At 37.0% G+C, this 25941-nt stretch overlaps 1 protein-coding gene across 1 annotated transcript in view; it reads left to right on the top strand.

Moving 5' to 3' along the window:
• Positions 1-19449, top strand: part of ADGB (androglobin) — a 90013-nt gene extending 70564 nt beyond the window's left edge. Inside the window, exons 27-34 of the mRNA XM_050971881.1 lie at positions 2040-2236; positions 3411-3522; positions 10162-10271; positions 12065-12220; positions 14023-14131; positions 16197-16284; positions 17410-17593; positions 19217-19449. Of these exons, the coding sequence (XP_050827838.1) occupies positions 2040-2236; positions 3411-3522; positions 10162-10271; positions 12065-12220; positions 14023-14131; positions 16197-16284; positions 17410-17593; positions 19217-19366 (1106 nt within the window). The 3' untranslated portion in view covers positions 19367-19449. The remainder of the gene's footprint in view (positions 1-2039; positions 2237-3410; positions 3523-10161; positions 10272-12064; positions 12221-14022; positions 14132-16196; positions 16285-17409; positions 17594-19216) is intronic.
• Positions 19450-25941: the final 6492 nt, after the last annotated feature.

Below are 25941 nucleotides of genomic sequence, written 5' to 3'. Positions count from 1 at the left end.
CCTTGAGCTCTACCTATCTTGCTCGGTGGAGGTAAGGTCCTGCAGAGGGAAGCGCGCATCTCCTAAAGCCCCGACAAGCACGTCCTGGAGTGGAGCTCACCCCTCTGTTGACTCCAAGGGAGTTCATCTAGGTAGCCTCACTGCTTTAAGCTACCCTTCTGTAAATTGCATCCACTAGCCCTTGCTAATAGTGCTCAGACAGGCACTGAAGATCACCTTTATGCAAATATTACAAATGGTAAACTAAAGGCAATCTATGCAATGAGAAAATGTCTTTATGTATTTATTCTTCCATCTGAAATACAGGTTGTTTCTTTGAAGCAACATTTTTTTTTCTTCCAGATGTAGAATATTCAAGATTCGGGTCTGTGGATATTGTTCCTTATTCATCCAAATGCACTTCTATTGAGTGAAAGCCTCATGATTTTGGTTCCTTCTGGTGAAAGACCTAATAATCTAACCACTGTGAATTACATCTACTCTCACCTTCACAGCATGGGACATTAACAGATACCTAGAAAGCTCAGCAGCAGCTGAGTGAGAAACTATTCCACAGTTACAGGCTTGCTTAGGCATACCTTTTACCAAATAACAGCCATGGAGTTGCAGCACCCTAAAAAAGGTTTAGAAGAAACCAAGTATTGTCTTCCTTCACATTTCTCTCACAGGCATCCTTGCCACAGGGACAGCAAGAGGGATGGCTCTGGTGCTAAAGATTCTAAATGCAATGCAGAAGAGCAACTTAGAACTTGTGATTAGGACTTTGACACCTCTTTAAGAGACCATCTCTGCAAGGTCTTATTTTGATTTCCTGACTTCTACTGCTTTTTTTAGAAACAAGGATGCACTGGCTTATGTAGAGGAAAGATGTAATAGGAAGGAATCCATGACATTTGGCTTTCATAAGTAATATTTCCTGGCTCCATTTGAGTTTCTAGGGGCAAACTTAACCTCTAACTGGGCATTTATTCTTTGACACACCAGCATCAAATTTTGTTCAATCTGGTGTCTAATAGTCCTGCTACCTCCTGTGAATTTCCCTGGATGTTTTATTAACATGCATGAAAGTCTGCATTTTTCTTTCAAAGTGTTGTAATGTTGTATCATCCTTTTTTTATACAATGAACCTTGGGAGGAGTAAAGCCTCTTGCCTTCAATGAAGTCAGAATGATATCTCTTTCCCAGCTGATGGTCCAGTGTAACACAGGTGATGGTTAGTGTAATACAGGTGAAGCTGCTTCCCCAGAGGTGTTATTATTTGTCCTTATTCAATTTTCTATGAGATGTTCACTTTTAGAATTCTTTTTTTTTTACTTTCTCTGTAGACATGCAGGCAAAAGACCCCATCTCAATGGCATTAGAAAGGAAAACAAATTTATGTTTTCTGAGTTAATATTTCTGTGCCAGGCCTTCTTTAGAACATTCTGCTTTTCACACATTACATCTTCCTTAGGTGACAATTATATACATTGATAAAGGATAGATCACAAATAGTTTTGTATCTCCTTTCAAGACTAGCTCTTTTTTAGCTCAAGTTAGCTATGATCTTTGTTTCAGGTTGGCACAAAGAGATAAGAGACTTCTGTAAGTGTATGCAGTGCCAGAACTGTGGCCACTGCACCTCTTCCCTTCGTTCAGCTTTACACAATTTATTAAAATAGGTTAGCCACAAAGGGATCCCATCATAGAGAGCACAAGGCTTTCTATATTTTGTAATGTATAGCATGGTGCTGTGATAGTTAGTGCAGGAAGGAAGCATGGGCTTTGAGGGGAGAAATTATATGCTTTGTAAACAGTAACAACAGTCATATATACACAGTCTTCATTTACTCATTATTTACTTTGAAAGTATTTGTGATTTGCATGCAAAATGGAATCAGGGTAGTATTTGGAATAAGGATCATTTTAATTGGAGTTTGTATAATCCAGTATGAGAAAATGGACTATGTTAATTCTTTCTGATACTTTCTGGGAGCATCTTTTTACCTCATACCAGTAATTCATAGAATTTCAGGACCTCTTTTTTTGTCATCTTGCAGTAAAAAACCTACAAGTTATTCAAAGTAATACAGTGAAGGGACTGGAAACTGGACGATTAAAAAAAGGAAGTCGTAATTCATCAAAGGGCAGCAAAACTTCTTCCAAGACAGACCTTGTAGAGGAATGCACAGTGATATTAGCAGATGAATCTTCAGTCTCTGAAAACTTTGAAAGTAATGTTGGAAGCCCACAACAAGTAAGAGTTTGTTAATCACTGGGATCTGTGAGGGAAAAAAAACCCAAACAAACAGTGAAGCGTTATTGCTAATTCTTTTGGTACATGTGGAGAGATCTTCTCTCCTGGGGTAAAAACCAGAATCCAAAATTAGGATTGTTGGTAGCTTTTGAATGAGATGATGAAAAAAGGATAATGTACATGTATGAATGACTAAATAAGTAGGGGGTTTCATATCAAGGGGATTTACTCTATCATTAAATGTTCTTCATTTGGCAAATCCAATACAAGTGCAGCATAACTTTCACAAAAAGATCAAAAAATGCCAGAAATTAAGCTAAAGTTTTGATGACTCAATATGAGCTATCTTTGAAATATGATATCATAGAAGACCACCTGTAATAGCTTGCTTAGAGAAACACCTATTTCCAGTCAGCTGCAAGCTTTAGTAACAGATACATAATATCTTGCTTCTCAAGCCAAGTTTGTCAGAGGCTAATGTCATACCATGGGTTTTTCTTGATGCCATTTAGTATTTTCTATTTTAGAGAAATTAAGTATACTTTCTAAAACAATTCTTGTTTTACATCTCCACATGTTTTTCTGTTGTGACTTTTTCTTAATAGTTGAGTTCAACTGCAACAAAATAAAGAAAGAAAACAAAAATTATTGAGAAATAGACTCCAAAGTTGTTCCTTTGACTCAGAACTGACATTAGAATTTTAGAAAACAGTTTCTTAATATAATAATTTCCAATTCAGTTTAGACAATGTTTAAAACAGCCCATGGACCCTGTCACCTCTGCCTCAAATTAAGGCATTATTGAGTGCTGGTAGAAGGGCTCAAAGCCCTGTAGTAAATCTTAAAATCAAAGACATAAGCCTTTGTTGTAGTACATGGCATACATAGGGAAGTTACATGAAAATCTTACAGGAATGTAGCTCCGTATTGTGTAGCCCAGTTTAGTTTTACTCGATAAACACATGAGTAATTGTTTAACTTCACAGGAATTAAAATAAGATCTGTGGAATTAACATAAATTTTTAAGCTTCTTGTGAATGCTGTTGTGTACAAGCTTGTAAATTAATTATGTGTTTTATTGACTAAATTCAATATCTGGCACTTATTTAACCTGCAGGACTTGAATGCTTGTTGCAATTGTTATGGCTTCAGCATATTGCATTTTCTTTTACAGTCTCACCAGTATTCAATAGAGGCATTGGTGTTGCATGATAGTTGGCCACTTACTGAGAGCGAGTCTTTGCTTGTTCAGGAACTGAAAGAAAAACAGAAAGATGAAATCAAAGGTAGGTTAATCTAAGTACATATTTAGTCAAATGTATCACTGTCTGAGCGAAATAACTAGGCAAGAAAACTTTTTATTTTGTAGTTCTTAGAAATGAGTTTTGATTGCATGTATCTACATGTTCAGTTCACAAAATATTAGGAAATCAAAGACTACACTGCAAGACACCTTCTTAAGGCTCAGCTTTAGGTAGAGATCTGGAACAGAAACATTCCTGCTGATAACTTAAGAAAATGCACTGAACAAGGTGGGGGAAAGGCCTGGTTTTGGAAATGTATTCCTTCTGTACAGGTAAGAGAATAATTTAGCACGACAAAAGACTAGGAAAGTTCCCAAGTACAGTCCATATGTCTAAGTCATGAAGGGGACAGAGAAATTACAGAAGGTTTCGGGTTTTTTACAGATTATTGTAGCATTTCTTCTTAAGGGGCAGTAAAAACCAATCCCAAGACATATTAAAAGCACTTAGAATCTTAGTCAGTATTCTGTAAATTAGATAAATGTCTCCTATTTTCTTCTTCTTTTATCAAGGTTGACACAAAATTATTTAGATCTTTATTATGTTAATCACTCTGGACCAAAGAGCCTGAGAGAGGCAAGGTTCTTCCACTGCACATTCCCAGATCCAACTGTTTGTGAGGCTGAATATGAAATTCTACCAAGCATGTGCACATAGACACACACACACACTTGATGTATATGTGTATGTAAGTGTGTACATATACAGAGAAATACACACACATTGCCAGCTACAGAGATCTCAGACAGACACTCAGAGCACAAACACAATCACAAATAGCACCAGCTGCCTTATCTTGCTTTTCCCTCTTGGGTGGAAAGAATGGAAGTCCCCTAGATAGACTGTCTATTTCTAAAAAGGTGGATCCTTCCACCAGCTGCACTTAGACACCTGATGTGCCCCATAGCTTACCTCTGCATCCCCTACAGGCTCTGAGGCTGCAGCCCTACTCCAGCTGCTGGTGCAGAACATCACACACACATGCAGTTGATTGTCCTGTTCTCACCCCTAGGTTCCTGCAGAACCTAAAATAGTACTTCCCATCATTCAGTAGATTTTCTGTGTCATTAATATTAAAGTTCTATAACTCAATTTTTAAAAAAAAGTGATAAGAAGAAATCATTTGCTTCCTCATATACATATACTTGTTAATACTCAAAAAATTATTTAGGATGGTTTGGGTTTTATTTACTAGTGATATGTCTCACTTTTTATTCTATTTAAATGTTTCATTTTAAATGTCCAGCCAGGTCTTTTTTCAGTAATTTCTAGTACTCTGGACTGAACTTATATTCAGCAGCAGCAGTAATTGCTGATGGAAATTATTTAATTTCTTGGTTTTGGGATATATGCAATGTTTGAGTTTTTTCATGATTTCTTCAGTTACACAACTTTAGAAATATGTCTCTTCTTGGTTTATAGTAGTCTGTAGTCAGTTTTAGTAGCATTTGAGGAGCTATGTCGTGTGGGCTTACAGGCTTGTACACAGCTCTTTTAGTGATTTCACCTGCTTGTATTTTGTTGTTTTCTTCACAAATCATCTTTTCTTCTTAGATTATCCCATTCATTCTCTTAGTTTTCCCTGGTAGACTCCTTCTCACACCAGACATTCTATTACATCCACTTACCCTTCTGAGTTGGCTACATCGTGACAGCTTGCACTTGATATCCTTTTATACAGCTTCACCATGGTCTGTAAAACTGCAAGTCAAAGGAGGTCACTTAATCTCTTTAATTTCTTCACTAGTTCTCAGTTCATATCATTGAACCTTGGCAATGTCATGAGTGTTCTCATGTTGAATTCAAGGTAGCAGTACTCCAGTTGATCACTCCCGTTCATAACTCCCCTTCTTCATGCTAAATGATGCTCATTTGCAGTCAAACATACTTAAATTACAGTCAGTGACAACAAGTACTTTTTTTTCTTGGGATTATTTTAAAATGGTGTAAATATAATTTTTAAATGGTGTAATTTTTGTGCCCTCTCATAAATGCTGCCTTTCAAAGTAACCAAATCCATTTCACAGTTCTTATTAACTGAGTGTTTCTGTTTATACAAGGATACCAACAGATTGCCTAGGCCACCAACAGAGTTTAAACACAACTTATAAAAAAAAATTTGAAACATCAATGCTCGCTTAATACTTAGTGTTTATTTTTTTTTCCCTATTAACAGCAATATTTATCTGCAGTTCTTACTATAGTTAAGTATTTTGGGGGAAAGCCCAAACATTTATTCCTTTTTCTGAATGTGAGCTAGTCTTAAATCAGTTTGAAAACTGACCTTTACTATTTAAAATTGCCAACACAAGTTGTCAGACACAAAATTAATATAAAAATAATTTTGGAATGTAACCATAAAGGTATTATCTCATCACGTGATTTTTAAGAATGCTGCAGTGAGCCAGGTGAAAAACTAATGCAAAATGTTTTCCCTTTTTCAAATATCCCTTTTTCGTGTAAGCCAACACTGCCATCTAGAGTTAATTTTGTATTAAAGCAAATTTATCATGGCAAAAGCATATTTCAACTTTCTATTACGATCTAATAAAATCTTTTAAACCAGTCTCCCTTTAAATTAAGACCTATGCTGTTATACTCTTGATATACTCTTGATATACACCACTAATATAAATACTTATTTAGAACATTTTTGAAGAAAGCAAATTCTCTGATATACAGATGCTATGATAATTTTGTATTTCTTGATGTTTGTACTTGTAAAAAGATCTGTGTTAGCCAAAGTTACTTTGTGAATAATACTTAGTCATATTTATTATATATAAATCCCATTAGATGTTTCATTAAAAAGCCCACTGCACAAACAAAACATTAAAAAGGCATTAGGCAGGAAAAACTAAGTACACAGAGATTGCCAAGTTCCACGCAGTTTATTTATACTGTCTTCATTCATTCTTTCCTCCTTCTTCTTCCCCTTTTTTTTTTTTTTTTTGTTTGTTTGTTTTTGTTTTTTGGGGGTTTTTTGTTTGGTTTTGGTTTTGGTTTTTTTGCCTCTTTCTTCTGAGAACTGTTACAGAGCAAGCCTTCAATGGAAAAAGACAAAAATGTAAGCTCAAGATTCTTATGTAAAAGGGGAAAAATAAGCAGGAAATCTTGCAGCTGCAAGTACCATTTTCAGTTGCTTGGCTGTGTGAACAAAATCATTTTAAGGTTCATTTTGTATTTAGGATTTTCTGCTATTATGTTTCTGGGTTCTCTGGTTTTATTTTTCTTACAGTAAGATCATCAGTTTCATTGTGCAACTGTCACAACCCTGAGCTGAATCATCACTGTGTGCTGAATGCTAACTGCAGTACATATTTTACATATTGCCTTAAATTAACTTAGAGGTGTAAGCTGTTGATGAGGGCTGTCTATGCAACTGGGAAAGCAGGAGATGGAGTGCCCAGCCCAGGTAGTAGAGGTAGGTTTGAAAAGGCAGGAGAGGCAAAATGCTTTGGAATATTCCTTTTTATCCTCCTGAGCAAAGTTTCTCCTACAGGTGTTATTTTCCCACAGGAGAACTTGCTGGCTCATGCCAAGGAGTGGATTCCATGGAATGTTTAACAGGATGTTCAGATCTCTCTCTCTCTCTCTCTTTCTCTTTCCCAGCTTGCCTTTTAGTAGTGATTAATCACTTGCCTGGTGTTCAGTGAGGATACATGATGTAACAGTTCACAGAGGATACATGATGGTGCTGTAGATCTCTAAGCCATACCCTAACCCCACACTACTACTGCAACCAGGTTATTGGTTTGCTTCTATCCTGGTGTATTTTTTCTGCAGCTTTAGTGTCTGCGTGAGCCCAGCTTTGGAAAGACTTTTGACATTGCCATCTGTTAAGAATCCTTCTGAGGGTCGAGTCAAAGACAGGAAAAGTGACAGCTGAACTTCTCAATCTTTTCATAATGAAATCTGAAAGTCCCTCATGGGGCAACTAACAGTCATAACTACCAGTTATTGAGTAGTCCCACTAAATGCTCAGAGCCTATTTCAGATAGCAGTAGCATGATATCTTCTCAAAGAAAGCTACAAAAGATTCCTCTGTGTTATGCCTATGAATAAGATAGATTCTCTTTAATTTAAATTTCATAAACCAGGAGTAGCTGTCTATCTAAAAAAGAGAATTGATGTATCTCATTCTGAAGCTGAGTTTCAGCTAGGAATCATTTGGTGCAATTGTTTAACTTGTCATAGACAGGACATCAGACTGGACTATCACTTTGGTCCCATTAGGCATTGGACTAAATGAATTTTTGTATAAATAATTGAAAAGCAGTAGAGAAGCTAATTTTAAAGTTGCTGTCAGCTGTGTGTCATCACTGTCTGCCCGTGTGATGCCCAAGCTTTTCTTGGTGCCACACAAATATAAAAAACTGCCACTGAGAGTTTGTGATGATTGATGCATAACCTGTGAGCTGGAATGGCCTTTTACTTTCATATCATCTGCCTGCCTTTCTTATCATATCCCATACAAAGCATTTCCCTGGCTTTGCCCTTAGAAAAGCCCCAAACTGTTGCTTGCATCTCCCTTTGAATCAGAGTGGGCAGCATGACAAAATGCAGTCATTGCCCCCTCCAGGCATTTTTGGAGGTTGATCCCTTAACTGGGACACTGCTTGCTCTGCTGAGGAAGTGGGAAGAGCTGGAGGAAGCTGGACAGTGCAGTATATGGGAGAGCTTGGAGATATCAACTTAATCTTGCCCTAAGCCTTCATATCTGGAGTTAAAGTAGGTTACCTCATTCTAGCCCCTGTTATTTCCTATGCTTGCTTGCTCTTTACTAACTTACCAGGGTATGCTATAAGTTCAGAGCATCAAAATGTTATAATTCAGAGTCACAAAATATTTCTAGAAACCAGACAAAGCTTGTAGTATCCCATGACATAGAACGTCTTTGTCTGGGATCATTTAGCTAACTACACTGAATGTCTTTGCGTGTTTGTGTAAACAATAAATAATTTATCTCTGAAATTTAATAATACCTTGAATAATGTATGTACACCAGCCTAATTTATCGTGCTAGTATGTAATGATAATGTGAAATTAAAGAGAGAGCCATATATGTAATATTTTAAAAACTTTTAATTATGTCATCACTGTTTTATATTTGCATTTCCTGTGGAGTTGTTTTAGTATATTCAATATTTGTGGAGACCACTTTAATTTTTTGCTTTTATTCATTAATATATGCCTTGGTAGCACTGAACCAATTTAAGCTTTACACTTTGGTGTAAAATGTCCCTGGGCATTTTTTAAGTAGCATGAGGAGATAAGAATAATACCATTTCTAGATAAACATGCGTACGATGTAACACACTTATATACCATATAATATATATTTGAATGTGGAACTATATGCGAGCTACAAATATTTTTCTATATCTTTAATATTTACAGCTTAATGTATCCATGTAACCTCAGCCATGACAATACAGATCCCATCCAAAGCTCATTAATTGTGCAGTACAACGATTTGTCCTCAGTGGAAAGAAATTGGAAAAGCACTAAGTGAAAAATATCTACCTTAAAAGTGTGAAGTGAAAGATATCTTATTATTATCATCAGACTGTGAAAGAGCCACTCATCTCAACTTTTTTTTCTGAGACAAGTCCCCTGTTTTACCGTATTGGCTAAATCCAGGCTTTCAGCACTTCTCTCAATGTTTCAGGCAGTAGGAAGGTGGAAGGAAATGGAGATTTCAGACTCAGGTTTTTAATCTTTCACATAGTGTTTTGGATTCATCCCTGAGTGTTTCAACTGACATATTCTTTATGCTAATAAAGTTATATGCCATTATATGCTTTATTTATTAATATATTTTAAAAACAATATGACAAGCATGAAGTCTTGTTTACAGCTCTCACCAGCTAAGACCTTGCAAAATAACTGTTGCAAATGTCAATTCACAGTATTATTAATTCAAACATATAGTATCCATATGTACTGGTAATATAATTAATTTAAAATGTTCCCAGATAGTTCTGACAATGACAATTTTGCATTTCTTAAATATGCATTGAGTCTCAAACATGTTTCTTTGCTTTAACTCCCTTGCATTTTATGGGGTGTACCTACATTCTTTGTTCTAGATAGTCTTAGGATGGGAGATAATGAGATCATTGACTTTACCTGTTTTGAGCTTCATACTTTCCTGATGCATAACTAACACTGACAGAGATTGTATGTAGAAGGGAAGTGAGAGTCAGGCTGTGATTCTGTGCATTGCAGTCTTTGTACTGACCCATACACAAAGCAGCAATGCAGTGACTACTGGCAGGCACCATGGAAAACTCTCAGTTAAGCCCTGGGTAAAGTGTTATTTAGGACAGATAAGGTTGTCACAATGTGTTCACCCTGTAAGTATGATTTTAAAAGTTGTTTGGTTCTCATATTCTTTCTTGATAGTACTTGAAAGTGTCAACTAATTAACTGGCTTTCCTTTGCCTCTCTGTATGGCTGTTTTGTGCTGTTATTCCACCCTGGGTTTCATATGGGGAACTATATTTATGGATGACAATGAGGTTCTCTAAATCCTAAAGCATTATAACTACATTTGAGTAATACACAGGAGAAAGTATAAGGAGCTCAGCTTTCCCCTAATTCTCACTTCTTTCCAAGTTAAAAAGATTGCAAATATTCCTAAATCAACAAGAGGATCAAAAGATAAAGAGTCTGAGAAGATAGAAAAAGAGGAGTTCTGGAAAGAAGGTGCATCACTTGAATCTCAGGTGAGAACAAGCCCAAAGCCTCGATTTATTGACTGTGCCATCCTTGCACTGAATATAGAGATATTCTCTGGTCTGCAGATCACTACTGCTAGGACTTCTAATGTCCCTTGTATTTCTCTATACCCTGCTTTGCCACCTTTTTAGCTTAACGCTTGAGAAATGTTGAATTTAAATAATTTGAATGTAAAAGATGTGCATCCTGGATTTAGATACACAATTTGCTAATTTCTTTGTTTATGTATAAAGAAAAAACTGGTTGTTCCTTTTGTTGGTGTAGTTTCTGTCTCTGCTGAAGGCATACCAAATTCCAAGAATTCACCATTTTTGTGTCCCATTAATCCCTCCTTGTAGTGGCTTCCATAGGTTCCTAAGGAGATGAAATAGGTTTTTCCACTGTAGTCAGTTCCTGTCTCATATATCACAATTGTCATTAGCATGCAGACATACAGTGGCAGAAAAATCAGTGTGTACTTGCTTACTTGGAAGTTCTTATCCCCTGGGGTGGATCATCTGAGTTTTCTGTGGCTGTCTGAAAAGCTATTGCCAGCCTTTATGCCTTAAAAGGAATAATTGACATTACTGGTTGCCAACGGATTAATGGAAAGCAATGAAGGAACTGACAGCTTCTTCTTTAATGGCATTGTTTTCGCTGGGAATTTTGCTGCCTCATGGTGTGTAGTTTAAGCAAAAAACCATAGAGGTTTTCATTAAGAAATTTCTACTGAATTTTTTAGTTGACTAACCTTGCTGCACAGCAGACTTCCCTGTGATTTTGCCTTACACTAGAGGTGCTGGGATGACGGTTCTTGGGAGTCCACCACTAAAACAAATGCAAGTTTTGAGATGGAGCCCTTGCAGAAAGAGAAGATGTCCACCCTTAGTCTCAAACAAGAGCTGAACTCCTAACCCTAGTTCTAAGTCTTTGGCTTAATGTTTCTTCAGATGATGTTTTCCTGAAACATATGCAGCACAATATCTCAGTTCTTGGTCAGGCATCAGAATAGTCTGCTAGACTTCAGGCCCCATTTACCCTGTGATTCTGGAGAAGCCATGCATCAAGATGTTTGAGAGACTGAGAAGTGCTTGGAAAAGAAACTTAAAAGACAGAGCAAGGTCTATTTTTATTCAAAAAATCCCACTTGAATATAATAAGGCTTCTAGTAAAAAAGCTTGTGGGAGGAGAGGAGAGGAGAGGAGAGGAGAGGAGAGGAGAGGAGAGGAGAGGAGAGGAGAGGAGAGGAGAGGAGAGGAGAGGAGAGGACGAGGAGAGGAGAGGAGAGGAGAGGAGAGGAGAGGAGAGGAGAGGAGAGGAGAGGAGAGGAGAGGAGAGGAGAGGAGAGGAGAGGAGAGGAGAGGAGAGGAGAGGAGAGGAGGATGGAGAGGCAGAGGTAGAGGAGAGGAGAGGAGAGGAGAGGAGAGGAGAGGAGAGGCGAGGAGAGGAGAGGAGAGGAGAGGAGAGGAGAGGAGAGGAGAGGAGAGGAGATAATTGCATGAAAAATCACACAAAAAACTCTTGTTCAGATAAACTGTTCAGAAGAACTGGGAGTGTGGAGCATGCTGCATGGGGGTGGGGGAAAACATGTGAACAAAACACCTCAAAGAGCTTCCAGGCATTGCAAAGTAATCTTTCTTTCCTTTGGCAGCCTCTGTTTGTGTCATAATACATATGAAAGTCTGTCCATGTACACTGTATATCAGTCAGAAAAATTACCAGTACATAAAAACATAACTTCATCCTAAAGAGTGGTGGTAGATGTATACCAGTGACTACCTAATGTTTATGATACTTTCAGGCAGGAGAGTCAAATGCCCCCTACTGTATTTTACGCATAGCTAGTGACCAGAAAGAGGCAGACTTTCTGGAGGTGAAGAAGGACACGCGGCGAGTAGATGCGATCAGAGCCCTGAAAGAAGCATGGGAGTCTGCGGAGCCAGGGAGAGCTGTCAAGGTAATATCAGAGTGCTGTCTCTGCAGTGATGTTTCTTCACAAGGTCCAAGAGTTGTTGTAATGGTAGAGCACTTGCCACACCAGTAACCTGCCTTCATAGGGCTGTTTTCTTCACCCCTCTGGAAGACAGGAAATTTTACAGTTTAAAGAATTAAAAGTGATTATGTGCCTGAATTCTGGGTAGGAATCCAGATCATCTACATCAGGCTTCTGTAGATCACTGAGACTTTAGATTCTACTTTACAAAACATAGACAAGTTTCTCCTTTGAAAGCCCACTACCTCTACACATTTGCAAAGCTGCTACTTGTGACTAGTTTAATGTTTAGCATGAACAGATTCTATCGAGAAATACACTGCTATAAACATGCCAAAAATTATTTCTTCTGAAGAACTGGCACCTGGTCATATCAGTACCCAAATTGTTCCTTGCAGCCAGGATTCCAAATTCAGTCTACATTGCAGGTTACCCAAGAGCCTTTAACACTCTCAGTATGAATTCACAGTTTTGGAGAAGCAATATTGATCTAGTTGCCACGTGCATCTGGGTGCTTTTGAAGTGACATATGCTTGAGATGGAAAAATAATACATGTTCTCTCTAGCAAAGCAAAAACTGCAGTGCTGATTCAGAATTGGAAACATCATTACCAAAGAGAAATAAAATAGCAAAGTGCAGTCTCCAAACTCATCTGACAGACATTCCCTATCACCACCAATACCATTAAGGTATGTTCAGCCAGAATCCCCAGCTTAGAAATTTGGGGGTTTTAGTATTAACTTTCAGAAATGAACCTGAGACATGAGCCTTCCCAGCTACACTCTCAGATTTTCTCAGTTCTTTTCAGTATGTTTAAAGCTCAGAACTTTTCCTGACACTACTCTATTAAATTCTGAACTAAGGAGAAATGCTGCTTTGCAGCTTTGATTAGTTGTGCTGAGATTGAAAATGCAAGTACAGTCTCCTAGAGGTTAGCTAGAAATTAATCCCCTTTGATGTGTGAAATCTCTTCAGAATCTGGTTCTATCACTGTTATCTTTTTTAATCAGAAAATCAACTGAATTGCAACTACTGAGTTCCACTTTGAAGCCCCTTAGGTTTGTGACTTTTTTTTAAAACAGTTGTCATTAAGAAAATTGCAGCAACAACAGAATATGCTAAAAACAAGGTCTAAATTGGGGGTATGTAGCTTCTCCTCTCCTTTCTTCTTGACAACCTTGGCCCAATGTCTGCCTATTCCAGGGGTCACAGACCCTCTGGCTCTGGAAACTGAGTGCCTGACTCCAGGCTGACCAAAAGCCAAAGGGCTTCTCTGTCCATTCTGGCAATGACAGCCCTTAAGAGAATTCCAAGTGAGTCAAAGTCTCCTTTTGAAAAGACAGAAGTGCTGATGTCTGGTTTTGGCATCAAAGGTAATTTGAGTTTGCACTCAAAGATCCCATTTTTCAAGAGGAAGTCTAAATCATCAGGCTATAGGAGCTCCTAGGAGATGCATTAGCCATACATTCAGCTATACAGTTTCTATTTTATTTTCAATCCCAATACTATTTTAAACTGCCCAGAGATCAGTGATTTCCCAGCATTTCATAGGACAGAGATCTTTAGTGCAAATTTGCAATGTCTCATGACTGATTCAGTGGGATCCTGGCATCTTTTCTGATTCCAGCACCAGGCAGACTTGCACACTGCACCCTGATGTTAGGTCTTATTGAAGACTTATAGAATCCTATTTTTGAAAATTCTTTGAGATTTGAAATATGCAGTAAAAGTTTTGTTATCTGGATTATAAAACTTTGATCTGCAGGCTTTTCAGGAACGTGTGCGTTTTATTAATAAGCATGCTGTGAAAGATTCAGAGGAACCCATAACTGGGGCTGAGACTGCCGGCTTAACACCTAGTTCAGAAGAAGCAGGTAAGAGTACAACTTTCTGTATCTGCTGTTCAGCATGTTCCACTCCTTAGGAAAGACTTCTGCATTAAATACTGGTAGTGGATGGATAGATCAGTCCTGATAAAGATGTCCAAATGTGCAGTGGCAGGCTTGCTTTTTATTTTAATTGTTTCATTTCTCTAATTCCAGATACAGATACAGCCTCACAGCTCCTGGAGGCTGCCAAGTTACCCTTAAGCAAACTTCAGGTAGCCCTTCTGTAATAGAATTCTAACCCTAAGTTAATCTGAAATTTTTGGAAGTTTAGTGAAAAATACCTTCTCTCTCAATTCCAAGTACCAGAGTTCATTAGTGTAGAAATGCTAAAAGAGTATTTAGCAGCTAAAATAGCATGTCAGTAAGAGACTATTACACTTAAAGTGCATGTTCATGGAAGCTGTTCATGGAGAGTGGTCTGGAAGTGAGGTGTCAAAAAGTGCATAGTGAGTAGGATCAGTTTCCTGGAAGCATCCATAAGTGCTAATTTTATTTAGTGATTGCAACTTCTATGGATTCTTCATATGTATTCCCTGCCAATTTCTGTACTCTGATGAAAAGTTGAACTGGGTGCAAGACTTCAAGCTGTTTGTTGATTTTTTTTTTCTGCTGTGATTATGCTGAGATGAGGCCATCATGAAAAGGAAAGAATACTTCCCAGTCTGATTGTGACAACATCTAGTCACAACTCATGTGCATGGAACTAGAGCCTGTGACCAGTACTTAACTATAGATTAGTATTTTTCCATCCCAGCAAGTAATCTTCACAGGAAAGATTCAGATTCAGAAATTAAAGTGAAATTAATCCTCACCTAATGCCTTTAATACTGTATTGGTTACTTGAAACAATATTGTTTCCTCAAAACAATATTGTTTACTGGCTAAAGGACTTCAAAATTAATCATTGTCCACCGAGAGCATTGTTCTAAACTAAACATTTAGAGTGTAATATAATGTCATAGAAAGTGAAGAGTGACACCCCAATGACTTTAAGTTGTGGTTCTATTCCACAGAGTGCAGCATTTGGCAATGATGAGATTGAACTTTTCTGTAATATGCAGTATCTTAATGAGGATTTCTGTATTCTGGATACTACTATTCCAATGGGCTGTGAATAAAGGCATTTCCACAGATCCAAGTCATCCTTTGAGACCAGCAGAGAAAGCTGGTATATTTGTCTATATATAGACAGTAAATATATAAAAATTAACTATTTTAATGCTCAGAAACCTCTTTCTATTTCTCACAAGAAAAGTCCAGTAATATTTTTAACATAATTCAATTAGTTATTACTATAAGTAAGGTAATAAAAGAGTTTTGATAAAAGAAAACTAGTGCAGTCATCATTAAATCTCATCAAATTTCACAGGTTTATTCAGCACATCGAGACAAATTAAAAGAAGGAAGCACTGAAATAATGATAAAGCAGCTCAGCCCATTGCCAAGCTTAATATCAGATGTGTCATTGTACTGCAGGAATGCTACAATAAAACACAGCATGTTTTAACCACATTATCCATGTGGTTAAAAAATATAGTCTAAGATTTCAGAATACCAGTTTTACTATGTTATGGTTTTTCTTTAAACAGGCATTTCTTAAATTAAATCTTCTCCCCAAAAGGGAATATATTTTTTTTAAATACAGCCAGGACTGCAGAATCAGATTTTTATTGATTTATTTTAAACAAAAGGGTATGATATTCAGAAGTTGTTTTTATATCTTTAGGCACTGCAAAGTCAATGTTCTTGCTTAAATTTACTAACTTTCATGAGTAGAGGAGTTTTAGCTAAAATACACATATTAATTTCCTTCTAGTATATGTGGGTTTTTAATAGCATCTTTGATTCTATCCTTAGTGTTGGAAATAGGCAGAAATAAAGGGCAGAAATAAAGGGCAGAAATATTATACCTCTCCAGCCTATATTCTCATTTAATAATATATTTTGCTGAGCCAAAGGAAGAAAAATTAGTATAAGAATTGAGGTAGAGCTCCATAGCATAACCACATAACCAGTTTAACCTGTTTTGTTTTGTATTTTCTTACCACAGGAAAACAATCACCACAAATAGCTATTGAATCAAGACTGAAAACACAGCAAAAAAAATGGGAGCTTATAGACCTTAGTCCTTACACGAGGTAAACTGCCCTAATATAATAAATGTCAAAGGGGTTGAATCACTGCACTGCATGAAATGAATATCTGACATACACATTTGAAGAAAATGAGTGTTTGGGCAAATATGTTTATTTCAGTCTTCTTGAAAGGAGCATCCAGACCACAGAATATTCTGAATTGGAAGGGACCCACAAGGATCATCAAGTCCTTCTCTTCAGTGAATGGCCTGTACAAGGATTGATCCCACAAGCTTGGTGTTATCGGCATTACAACCAACTGAGCCAATCCCAGGGTCATAAAAATTTGTCAAGATGTTATGCAGGTTTAAAATAACATACTTAAGAAATGCAGTTCAGTTAATAATAGTTAATAGCTGAAAGAATTGCACTAGTTACATTTATTATTCAGAAGAACTATATTCTTTATTACAAGTGTTGACATGAACTTTTTGAGCTAATTTAAATGCATCTCCTTGTTTGATGTGCTGCAGCTATAACCCACTTCATGCTTAAGTCCTTTTGTATTCAATGTGGCATTTTTGCATTTCATTGATCTTCAAAAGACTTCAAAAATGCTGGAAAATATGCTCCAATTTAATTTTAAATTGAGAAGGAAATTGGCATTATATTGAAGTGAATAGCAGTAAAACAGTATGGCAAAAATATGGTAAAATACCTTCCACAAGCTTAAATCTTGTAAGCATTTCATTTGTCTTCAACTCCTTGACTTTTACACTAGTTATTTAGGACAAAATATAAAAGTATATTATCCACTTAGCTGCCATTATGTCAAAAGCAAAAAAAAAAAAAACAAAAACAAAAAACAAACAAAAAAAACCCCCTAAAAGATAAATTGCTTTGTCTCAATTTTCAGAAGTATCAAAAACTTCTGAAAACATATTTCTTTTAAATTGTCACATGTAGGAGTTTTAATATGTTGGAAGATGAACATGATTCTCAGGAATGCATTTTCTTGTTGGTGTTATATAAAAGCAGAGGAAAAGTGAATCTTTAACCATATCTAACCATATGATGGTGATATTGCCAAATATAAGCCAAATACCTGAATAGAGATGTTAAGCAAAATAGACAGCAACCAAAACTGCATTTAATATGAGACAAATACCTGTTTTGTATTTCTTTCAGAAAAACAATGCCTGAACCTGTGCTGAGAAATGAGTCTATCATTCAACAGCAACTGATGCATAAAGAAGAAAAATTCAACCATTTTAGGCAACTTTGCCAGCTGACTATGAAACAAAGACAAAAAGAAGAAAATGAGAGAATTTTATTGAAGCAAAATATACTTGAAATGTATGAGAACCTGCAGGTATGTTTTCAAGATTACTAATCCCAGTTAACTGCTGCTGGGATGTCCACCACTAGTCTGAATATCCTGATCAACCATCATCAAAGATTTTGTATTCAGTACTAGAGATTAAAGCAATGAACAAGCTTGAAATTTCACTTGGGCAAAGGTCAAAACTAAAAGTTCTAAAGTAAAAAAATAGTACTGCATGATATCTTTAATATGATATTCTTGGTACTTTCTTGATACACTCTCTGCAAAAACACTATTATATCACCATAAAAGCATGGTTATAAGTCAGAAAAAAACTGACAAAAAACTGACGTACATGACCAGATGCTTATTAAGAAAAGCATCTCCAGTCTGGCTATTTTTTTGGTTATAGACTTGTATACAGCTTTTTGAAAAGTAATAAAAAAACAGGTTTACAGGGGGATAAGTTGTGTCTCAGAAAAGTTAGAGAATGCAGTTTCCTTGGAATATGCATGATGCCAGCAAATGAAGAATTTATATTATTAAACCTCAAAATACCATGTCTATAAATAATTAATGTGGTAGAATTAGTGTAGGATCCATTGTGAGGATTAACTCAGCCAATGCACTGCACATGAAACTGGCACAAGTATCTTACCAAATTGGCTTAACTGTTGAGCATCAACAGGAAAAAAATTGTTTGTTATAGTGGTGATACAACAACCACTATCAATCAACTGCTCAGTTCAGAGCTCTTAAAACTGGATAAAAGACAATAAAAATAATTTTACATCAAATCAACCTATTTATAGAAATCTTACTTGAAAACCTCTCCTTAGCTAGTTCCCAGACAGCCTGATTTATATTACTCAACTACAGGTCAGCAAGGAGCCTCAGTTCTCTAACAGTGGCTGACCCTAGTAAGGATGCCAGTCCAGGTTTTCAGATGCTGCTATGATTTTGGATGCCTAACATGTTGTATATTAGAAGGGCAAATTTTTCATTAGAGTAGATCCTCGGCTCTTTCTAGAAAGTATTTCCATTTAAAATGTTTCACATTATGAATTTAAAATGAGATTTATTTGTGAATATGCACACTGGGCTGATAAGCACCTTTGCAGTCCTTTCATCTGCAGGCTACAAAGAACTATACACAGATTTCCAGGTATCCCCATTTTTCAGGATGGAAATGGAAAGGGTAAAGTTTTTAGAGGTGTCAAAGTCCCACTCACCCCAAGTCTCATTGAAGATCATTATGATTTATGCTCCTTTAGCCTCTTAAAAGGCCACAACTCCTAAGCCATTCCAGCATTTCTAACACCTAGTTTTTAATAGACTTGTTTAAGACTGCAAAGCAAACCAGTAACTGAAAAGGGAGTAGGTCCAGATAGGTAACTACTCTGTTGCCCTATTCTTCTTTCACACAACTATCTTATGCCAGCAGTTTAAAAAGGATTTTCCTGAACTTTCTCTGCTTCATGGTGAAAAGATTGCCATATAGCCGTTTCCTTTGAGAAGTCAATAAACATCCATGTAAAAAGGAAAGGAGAGATGCTCTCCTTGTACTTAGAGAGTCACAAAGTGAAACAGAACAGGAAGGATGTAGTTGCTTGTGGTGAAACCAAGACTGATGTGTTGAGCAGGGCAGTATTGCTGTTTGTTTTTGGCTAGGAATCCTTGGATGAAGCACGAGGCAGAATTTACAGCATTCGGGAAGCATACAGAAATGAGCTGCTGGAGGCTGAGCGCAGAAGAGAAGAAGAACTGGCAGCTCAGGAAGCAGCCCTGAAAGCAGAGCGAAGGAAAAACAAAAAACGGTAAAGGTTTAGAGAAAAAAGTGTAGTTGCTATCACTTGTGAATTGTATTTAACAGTTTGGGAAAGAAAGTTCATATGCAAAGATGAGAAAAAAATGTTTATTATTTTCAAGTACTTTTGGCAACAATATCACATTTTATCTCTTTGCCTGTTGCTAGTGAAAAAAATTATCTAGTATTCTAAAAAGCTACTTGCTACTATTAAAGTTTTTATGCTTTGTTCGAATAACTTTGCAATAAAATTCATATTCCATTCAGACTCTTCTCCCAAAATCCCAGCGTCTTTTGTCTTTTTTTTTTTCAATCAAAACAGAACCAGCCCTGAGTTAATCAGAGTTGAAACAGTGAATGCAACCTGACAGTTTTGAATGTCATCTGACCTGGCTCCTTAAATGGACAACAATTTGTGGAATTTATCATAACTAAATAGTGGCAAACCACACTTTTCATATGTGGGCATTGAGAGGCTTATCAAAGCCTGATTGAGTAGGCTCACAAGCTTTCTATGTACTGTAATTTTTTTCCCTTCCATCATTCTCTTAAATAGTTCTGGAATCTCACAGTAACTCTCTGTAGTGACAAACTCATGACACAACCTTCCAAGGCTTGTTAAACACACCTTAAATACCTATTATTCTCTTTGTTTCTCTTTCCTAAGATGAATTTTGCCCATGCTGACTTTGTTCAAATGACTAGTTACAATAGATTCCCAGCTGGAATTTAAAAATATTAAAAGTAAACCAGTGTGTGAATGAAGTAGCAATCACAGGCTCTTTATTCAAAGGGCGAAATATTTCCTCTAAGCTCTTGTTTCCATTATCACAGAATTCCTGTGTTTGTAATTGTGTCATCAATGATACAAAGCTGCATCCCTATCCATCTCTCTTTCCCAAAAAAACCACTCAGAAGTTATCACTATTACGTGAACACAATGATCTAGACTGTTACAATTGTGAATACTCTCTAGAACAAACAGATGCTTGTTCATGTTTTAAATTACTTCAAGTATTTTCCATGTATGTAGTCACAAGCAGAAGCCTGTGTTAAAGGAAGTTAAACTAAGTATGTCTTGTATACCTGAGATATGTCGAAGATGTCCAGAAGCATCTCATTACCTAGGCAAGGTAAGAAACTATGAGACTCACCAATTTAATGTCAATCACAAGAAGTTTTATCCTTTGCATTTCTGGTCATTGCTACTGGCCAGCCATTGCCTTTGAAACTAGCCTCCTCTGCATCTTAATGACCACTACATTCTGGTGCTTTTGCTCACCTCTGTTTTATGTATGCCTCACTATTTGGCTTGAACTTAACTCAGTCTTCTGACAGTTCAACGTCGTGTGTGCTTTGTACCTCATCACACCTACACACCTGCTGCCATGCCAATGCCTCCATTCGGCCTCCTTCCTCCCATACATCATAAACTAAACTAAACTCAACTAAACTAAACGAACTAGCTTGAGGTTTTGTCTTTGAAAAGGAGGAATTGAAACCAAAGGCCTAAAACAGCATTGGTGATTTTTATTTCAAAGAGCGGAAGCTAAGTTTTGCTTTGACCCATACAGGCTGCAAATGAAAAGCCTGTCAGTCTTTTGCTATAATTGGTCTTTTTCCTCTCTGTTATACTGCTTCATAATGTTCCATCTTGTTTCCATGGCAATAGCACGTGTTGGTTGTCTTCTTATGTGAATCTCTAATGAGCTTCTGTGGAGGAAGATCAAGTTGAAGTTCTGTTCTTCAAGTCACTGCAAGCACTATAATGACATTCTGTTGTAAAAATCAATTCAGCTCCAAAAGCCAGCATCATCAATATCTAAATGTCAAAAATTCAGCTAATAACCTTCATGATCACAACCCATCCTCACGTGTAATCAGCTGTCAACTGTCTTAAACTCAGGCACAGTATAGTCAGATATACATTATCAAATCTTGCTCTAATGTTAAACGTAATTCTATGTTTCATATTTTTCTCATTTTGAAGGGTAATGTGGCATTGTGGAAATCTGCTGTGTGATTTGTGAATGTCTTGATTGGCTCTTTTATCATTTCAACAACACAGATATGATGAGGGTGTGAATAACTGTCACACTGTTTAATTTCATGTACTTTGGAGTGTGTAATGTTTTAAGAGAAGCACTATAACAGTTTTACTAAATCCCTGTGCATATTCCAGAAAAACAAAATATTCACTTACCTCAATAGAGCCTGGAAGAGAAAATGCTTTGTTTGGATTGTGTCAAAGAATTTACATACATTGGACCAGAAACAGATGACTGATGACATTTCATATGCATCAGTTTTACAACAACAAAACAGCTATTTTTACATGGTGCACTATATTGCAGACTAAGTTAGTGGGGAAAGGTGTACAAAAACTAAAACAAAGCTGTTTTGTGTAGCACTTTACTATAAGGAAAATGAGAATGGTATGTTGTATTTTAATTATGGGATTTTTGCCTCCAGTTTGTAGACCAGGTTGCTCAATAGTCAAATTATGTGTTCACCTGGGTAAAACACATTTATTCTTTTGCCCTGTTGGAGTAACATAACTTTTAAGCACCATAACTTTATAACATTTACTGTAATGAAAGTACTGGAATTTGGATGGTCATGAGTCCTGCTTATACCTGGCTCAGCCATACTGGGCCAGATTCAGTAGGGGCATAAGGACAGCCCTGAAATTATGTGCATTCTTACTCAGTGAAGAAATTCAGCAAAGGATTGACACATGGAGTCAAGCCCTTTACAGAACAGAACAAATAGGGCAAGCTTTTCTGGATCAAAACACTATTGCCTGATATTTCAAGATGACACTCATTTTGGAGGTGCAATAGCAGAATGGCTGCATCAAAGCCTGCTATATCAGATATCTGGTGGCATCACACCACAGAGGAGGTTTTAGGGAGTGGGAGTAGGGACCTTCTACTGTTTCTTACAGAAAATCCTCTCTGCGTATGTTGGCACAATTTGTTACTTACACAGCCTCTCATTTTTTCTTCATGGAAAGACTGTGTATGAAAAACAGTACATATATCTATGTTGGTGTCAAAAAGTTGCAGTTTAACTGTAATACTTCTCCCCTGAAATTTCAAGTCTGACTCCTGAAGAAGTTTCTGGCAGCCATTTCTTTACATAGATAAAGAGAATTTGGTAACTCAGCAGTTCAAAAATCCTTATCTGTGTTTAGCAGAAGATTGTGTACTTCTTAGAGACAGTCTCCAACATAAGGGTAAGATTTTATTTTTATTTTTTGTGATTCCCCCACATCTTTAAGTACCTTCAACTCATGAATAAAATACAAAGCTGATTCCACTCTCTGCACTTAAAACACTGTTGAAGAGTCTGTTAGTATCTAAACATCAAGAAGAAGCAATTTCAAGAAGCAGCACAGTGGCATGTGAGAGACAAGCCAAGGTTTTCTTCCTGTGAACCAGCTATGCAGTTGGAAATACCTAGTGAGCTCAGAGTTTAGAGTAATACTGGAAATGTTTTACAAATATACTTGGTGATTGACTGGAATTTTGAATATTGATTTAAGACTTTATTAGAGCAGAGGGCATCTTTCAGCATATCATTAAGGCTGAGCTGCTTTTTTTTTTTTTTTTTTTTTTTTTTGTGGTAAAACTAAAAGAAGTATTTTATTGCACTCTTCCCTGACACTCATTTCTCTTTCAACTGAAGTGTAGCCAGTTTTACAAAGGAAAAATGTCACTATTCAGTAGAAATTTGTAAAAGTTTGGATGGAAACTGCAAAAGTCACAGGAGAATGAAAAAGTTAGATTTCATTGTGAATAATCCCTATAGAATTTTTCAGAGTTGGACTTCTTCTACATTTTAGGAAAAATGGTAGATTCACAGTGTGGTGCAGGTAGCTGAGAAAGAAAATAAGTCTTTGACCTTATAATTCAATTTAATGGGGATTAGGTCTATAAAGACTTATTCACTTGTAATAATTCTTTGTAGGTGTGTTCTGCTAAGCTTTAGCAGTTTTCACTGCTTGATCCTTTTCTTTTGACCAGCTATTCTGAATCAGAAAGGATATTTTCCATTAAAATATGTATCTACAGTTACTTTTAAATGCAAGTGGCTTCATTAATCTTCATATTACTTGTCCCATCTGCTTTGCTTTAATTTGGCTGGCATTTACACAGTGAGTTACAGACCAAAAAGCAGACCAAGCCTGTTCCATGTTGCCTTGCTACTGAGACAAGCAATGTGCTGTGAAACCAGGCTTGGTTCTGAGCTGCCAGTCTGCTCACCCCGGCAAAATGCAATTTGCCCACTCTGTAAGGTCTCATTTTAATTTAAGGAAGACAGAATTTATGCACATACGCATGATTTCCCCTCCAAAAGGCAAGAAAAGTATCTACATATTTTGTCTGGCAGAAAATATAAGAGAACAGCTTTGCATAATCACATGGCAGTTTGCAGAATGAAGAAACCTCACTCTCAGAGCCCTTTTTTCTTCTCATTCATTTTTTGAATCAGTCCTAATAGATTCAGAGTCCAGGTCATATTTCAATTATTTAAATATTCTTGTTTGCAGAAAAACAAGATGCTGTTGTCTTCCATCTCAAAAGAGGATAAAGACAATGTAGAGAAGTAGGAAGCCAGGAAAAGAGAGGAAATAATTGGCATTGTATGAAGTGAGACAACAGCACAATAGGAAGGTGCAGTGAAGATGTCAGTAGACACAATAATAAAAAATATTTGGTGGGGGGAATGTGGGGACATCATTAGATAGGACTAAGGAACTTTGATCTGTGTGGCATCAAGAATGCAGTTAGGGTCTGTGGTTCAGGGACTGACAGGCTATTCTGAAAATGAGATCATGTACAGGCCCAAGTGTAGCCAGGACATGTTACTTTGGGTCAGATCTCAGTGCACATTTCTCTCTGAAACCTGAGCTTCCCTGCCCAACACATGGCTTTCCCTCAAAGGGCAAGCCCCAAAATGCTCACTCTTCCATGGGTACATGTGGTGGTGTTCGCAGGGGTCCCAGGACAAGGGAAGAAACAAGAATCTTGACTCCATGTTTCAGAAGGCTGATTTGTTATTTTATGATATATATTATATTAAAAGAAAATTATATATTAAAACTATACTAAAAGAATAGAAGAAAGGATTTAATCAGAAGGCTTGAAAGGAATAGAAAGGAATGACAATAAAATCTTGTGACTTACCAGAGAGTCCAAGGCAGCTGGACTGTAATTGGCCATTTTTAAAAACAACCATGTGAGACCAATCAAAGATGCACCTGTTGCATTCCACAGCAGTAGATAATTATTGTTTACATTTCATTTCTGAGGCCTCTCAGCTTCTCAGGAGAAAAAATTCTAGCAAAAGGATTTCTCATAAAATATGTCAGTGACAGGTACATGTGAGATGCTTCCTTGCACATGGCAGCCCTGTGGGTGCAGCACAATCCATGGAAAATAATACCCAGGTTTGTCTACTCTCAGCCTGAGAAAGCTGGATTCCATGGGTTCGGGCCCACAGACAGGACATCCCAGATGTACTTCCCAGATACCATGGGGGACCCATTCTCACCAGACCCATGCTCACAAGCATAGGGCTCGGTATATAAGCTACCTCATTATAAAGCTGGAACATACAAGGAGGGATAGGGCAGCTGCATGTCCATGGAATTCTGCAAGGTCTGACTTGCTAGTAAGTCATGTAAGTGAAGTGTCTTGATAAAAGTAAATTCTGTTTTGCAGCCTGTGGTGTGCTAGATTTGATTTTCATCCAATGTGTGGACATTCTACTCATGGCAAAATCCAGTAGATGTCAGCTTAAGGCAGGTACAGAGGCAGTCCAAGCACTCAGTGGTGGCACAGCTAGGAGCAACCAGAACTGCATCAGACATACAGAAAGCAGAAAGTGCCTAAAGGAACACAAAGGGACAGTGAAAAAAATTTGTCCTTCTTCTTCTGTACTACAATCCTTCATCTTTAAGGCCACAATTATTATGTGGGGGGATTTTTTTGTTGGTTTGTTTTGTTGTTGTTGTTTTTGGGGTTTTTTGGTTTTTTGGGTTTTTTTTACTACAAAGAAACCTTGATTTGGCTCTGAAGACTATTGTTGCAGAGGTTAGAATCACAGATCCAAAAATCCAGGAAAGACTAAAACTACTCCACCCCTAGTCCACCAGAGCAGACAAAGGAATGAAAGCCTGTATATCACAGGACTTTGCATACCCCATAAATATTTTACTCTTTGGAACTGGAGAAAGATAAGGGACTAAATATTAGCCACAAGTGCCTAAAGCTATGTTTGTACTCTTCTTTCTTACATCACAAAAATGCGGCATGAGAGAATGTGAGGTTTAGCCAATGCAGGAATGAGAAACTTCCTCTTACCTTGTCCTCATTCTTGGTAGAATGACTCTCACAGCATTTCACCAAAAGCATTAGGAAAAGCAAGGAAATACTTTTCTATTGTTCTAGTGCAACAGGTGAGTTTCCTAAAAGCACATTTCTCAGACTTGCTTAAATGGCTTTCACCTGAACTATTCAGTGTTATGATTTTAAAAGACTTCATTGGTAACTTAGGTTTTTCAAGTAGTTTCTTATTTTTC

The sequence above is a fragment of the Serinus canaria genome, chromosome 3 (genome assembly GCF_022539315.1).
Source record: "Serinus canaria isolate serCan28SL12 chromosome 3, serCan2020, whole genome shotgun sequence".
NCBI classification, from domain to species: domain Eukaryota; kingdom Metazoa; phylum Chordata; class Aves; order Passeriformes; family Fringillidae; genus Serinus; species Serinus canaria.
This window is presented reverse-complemented; position numbering and strand designations above follow the sequence as displayed.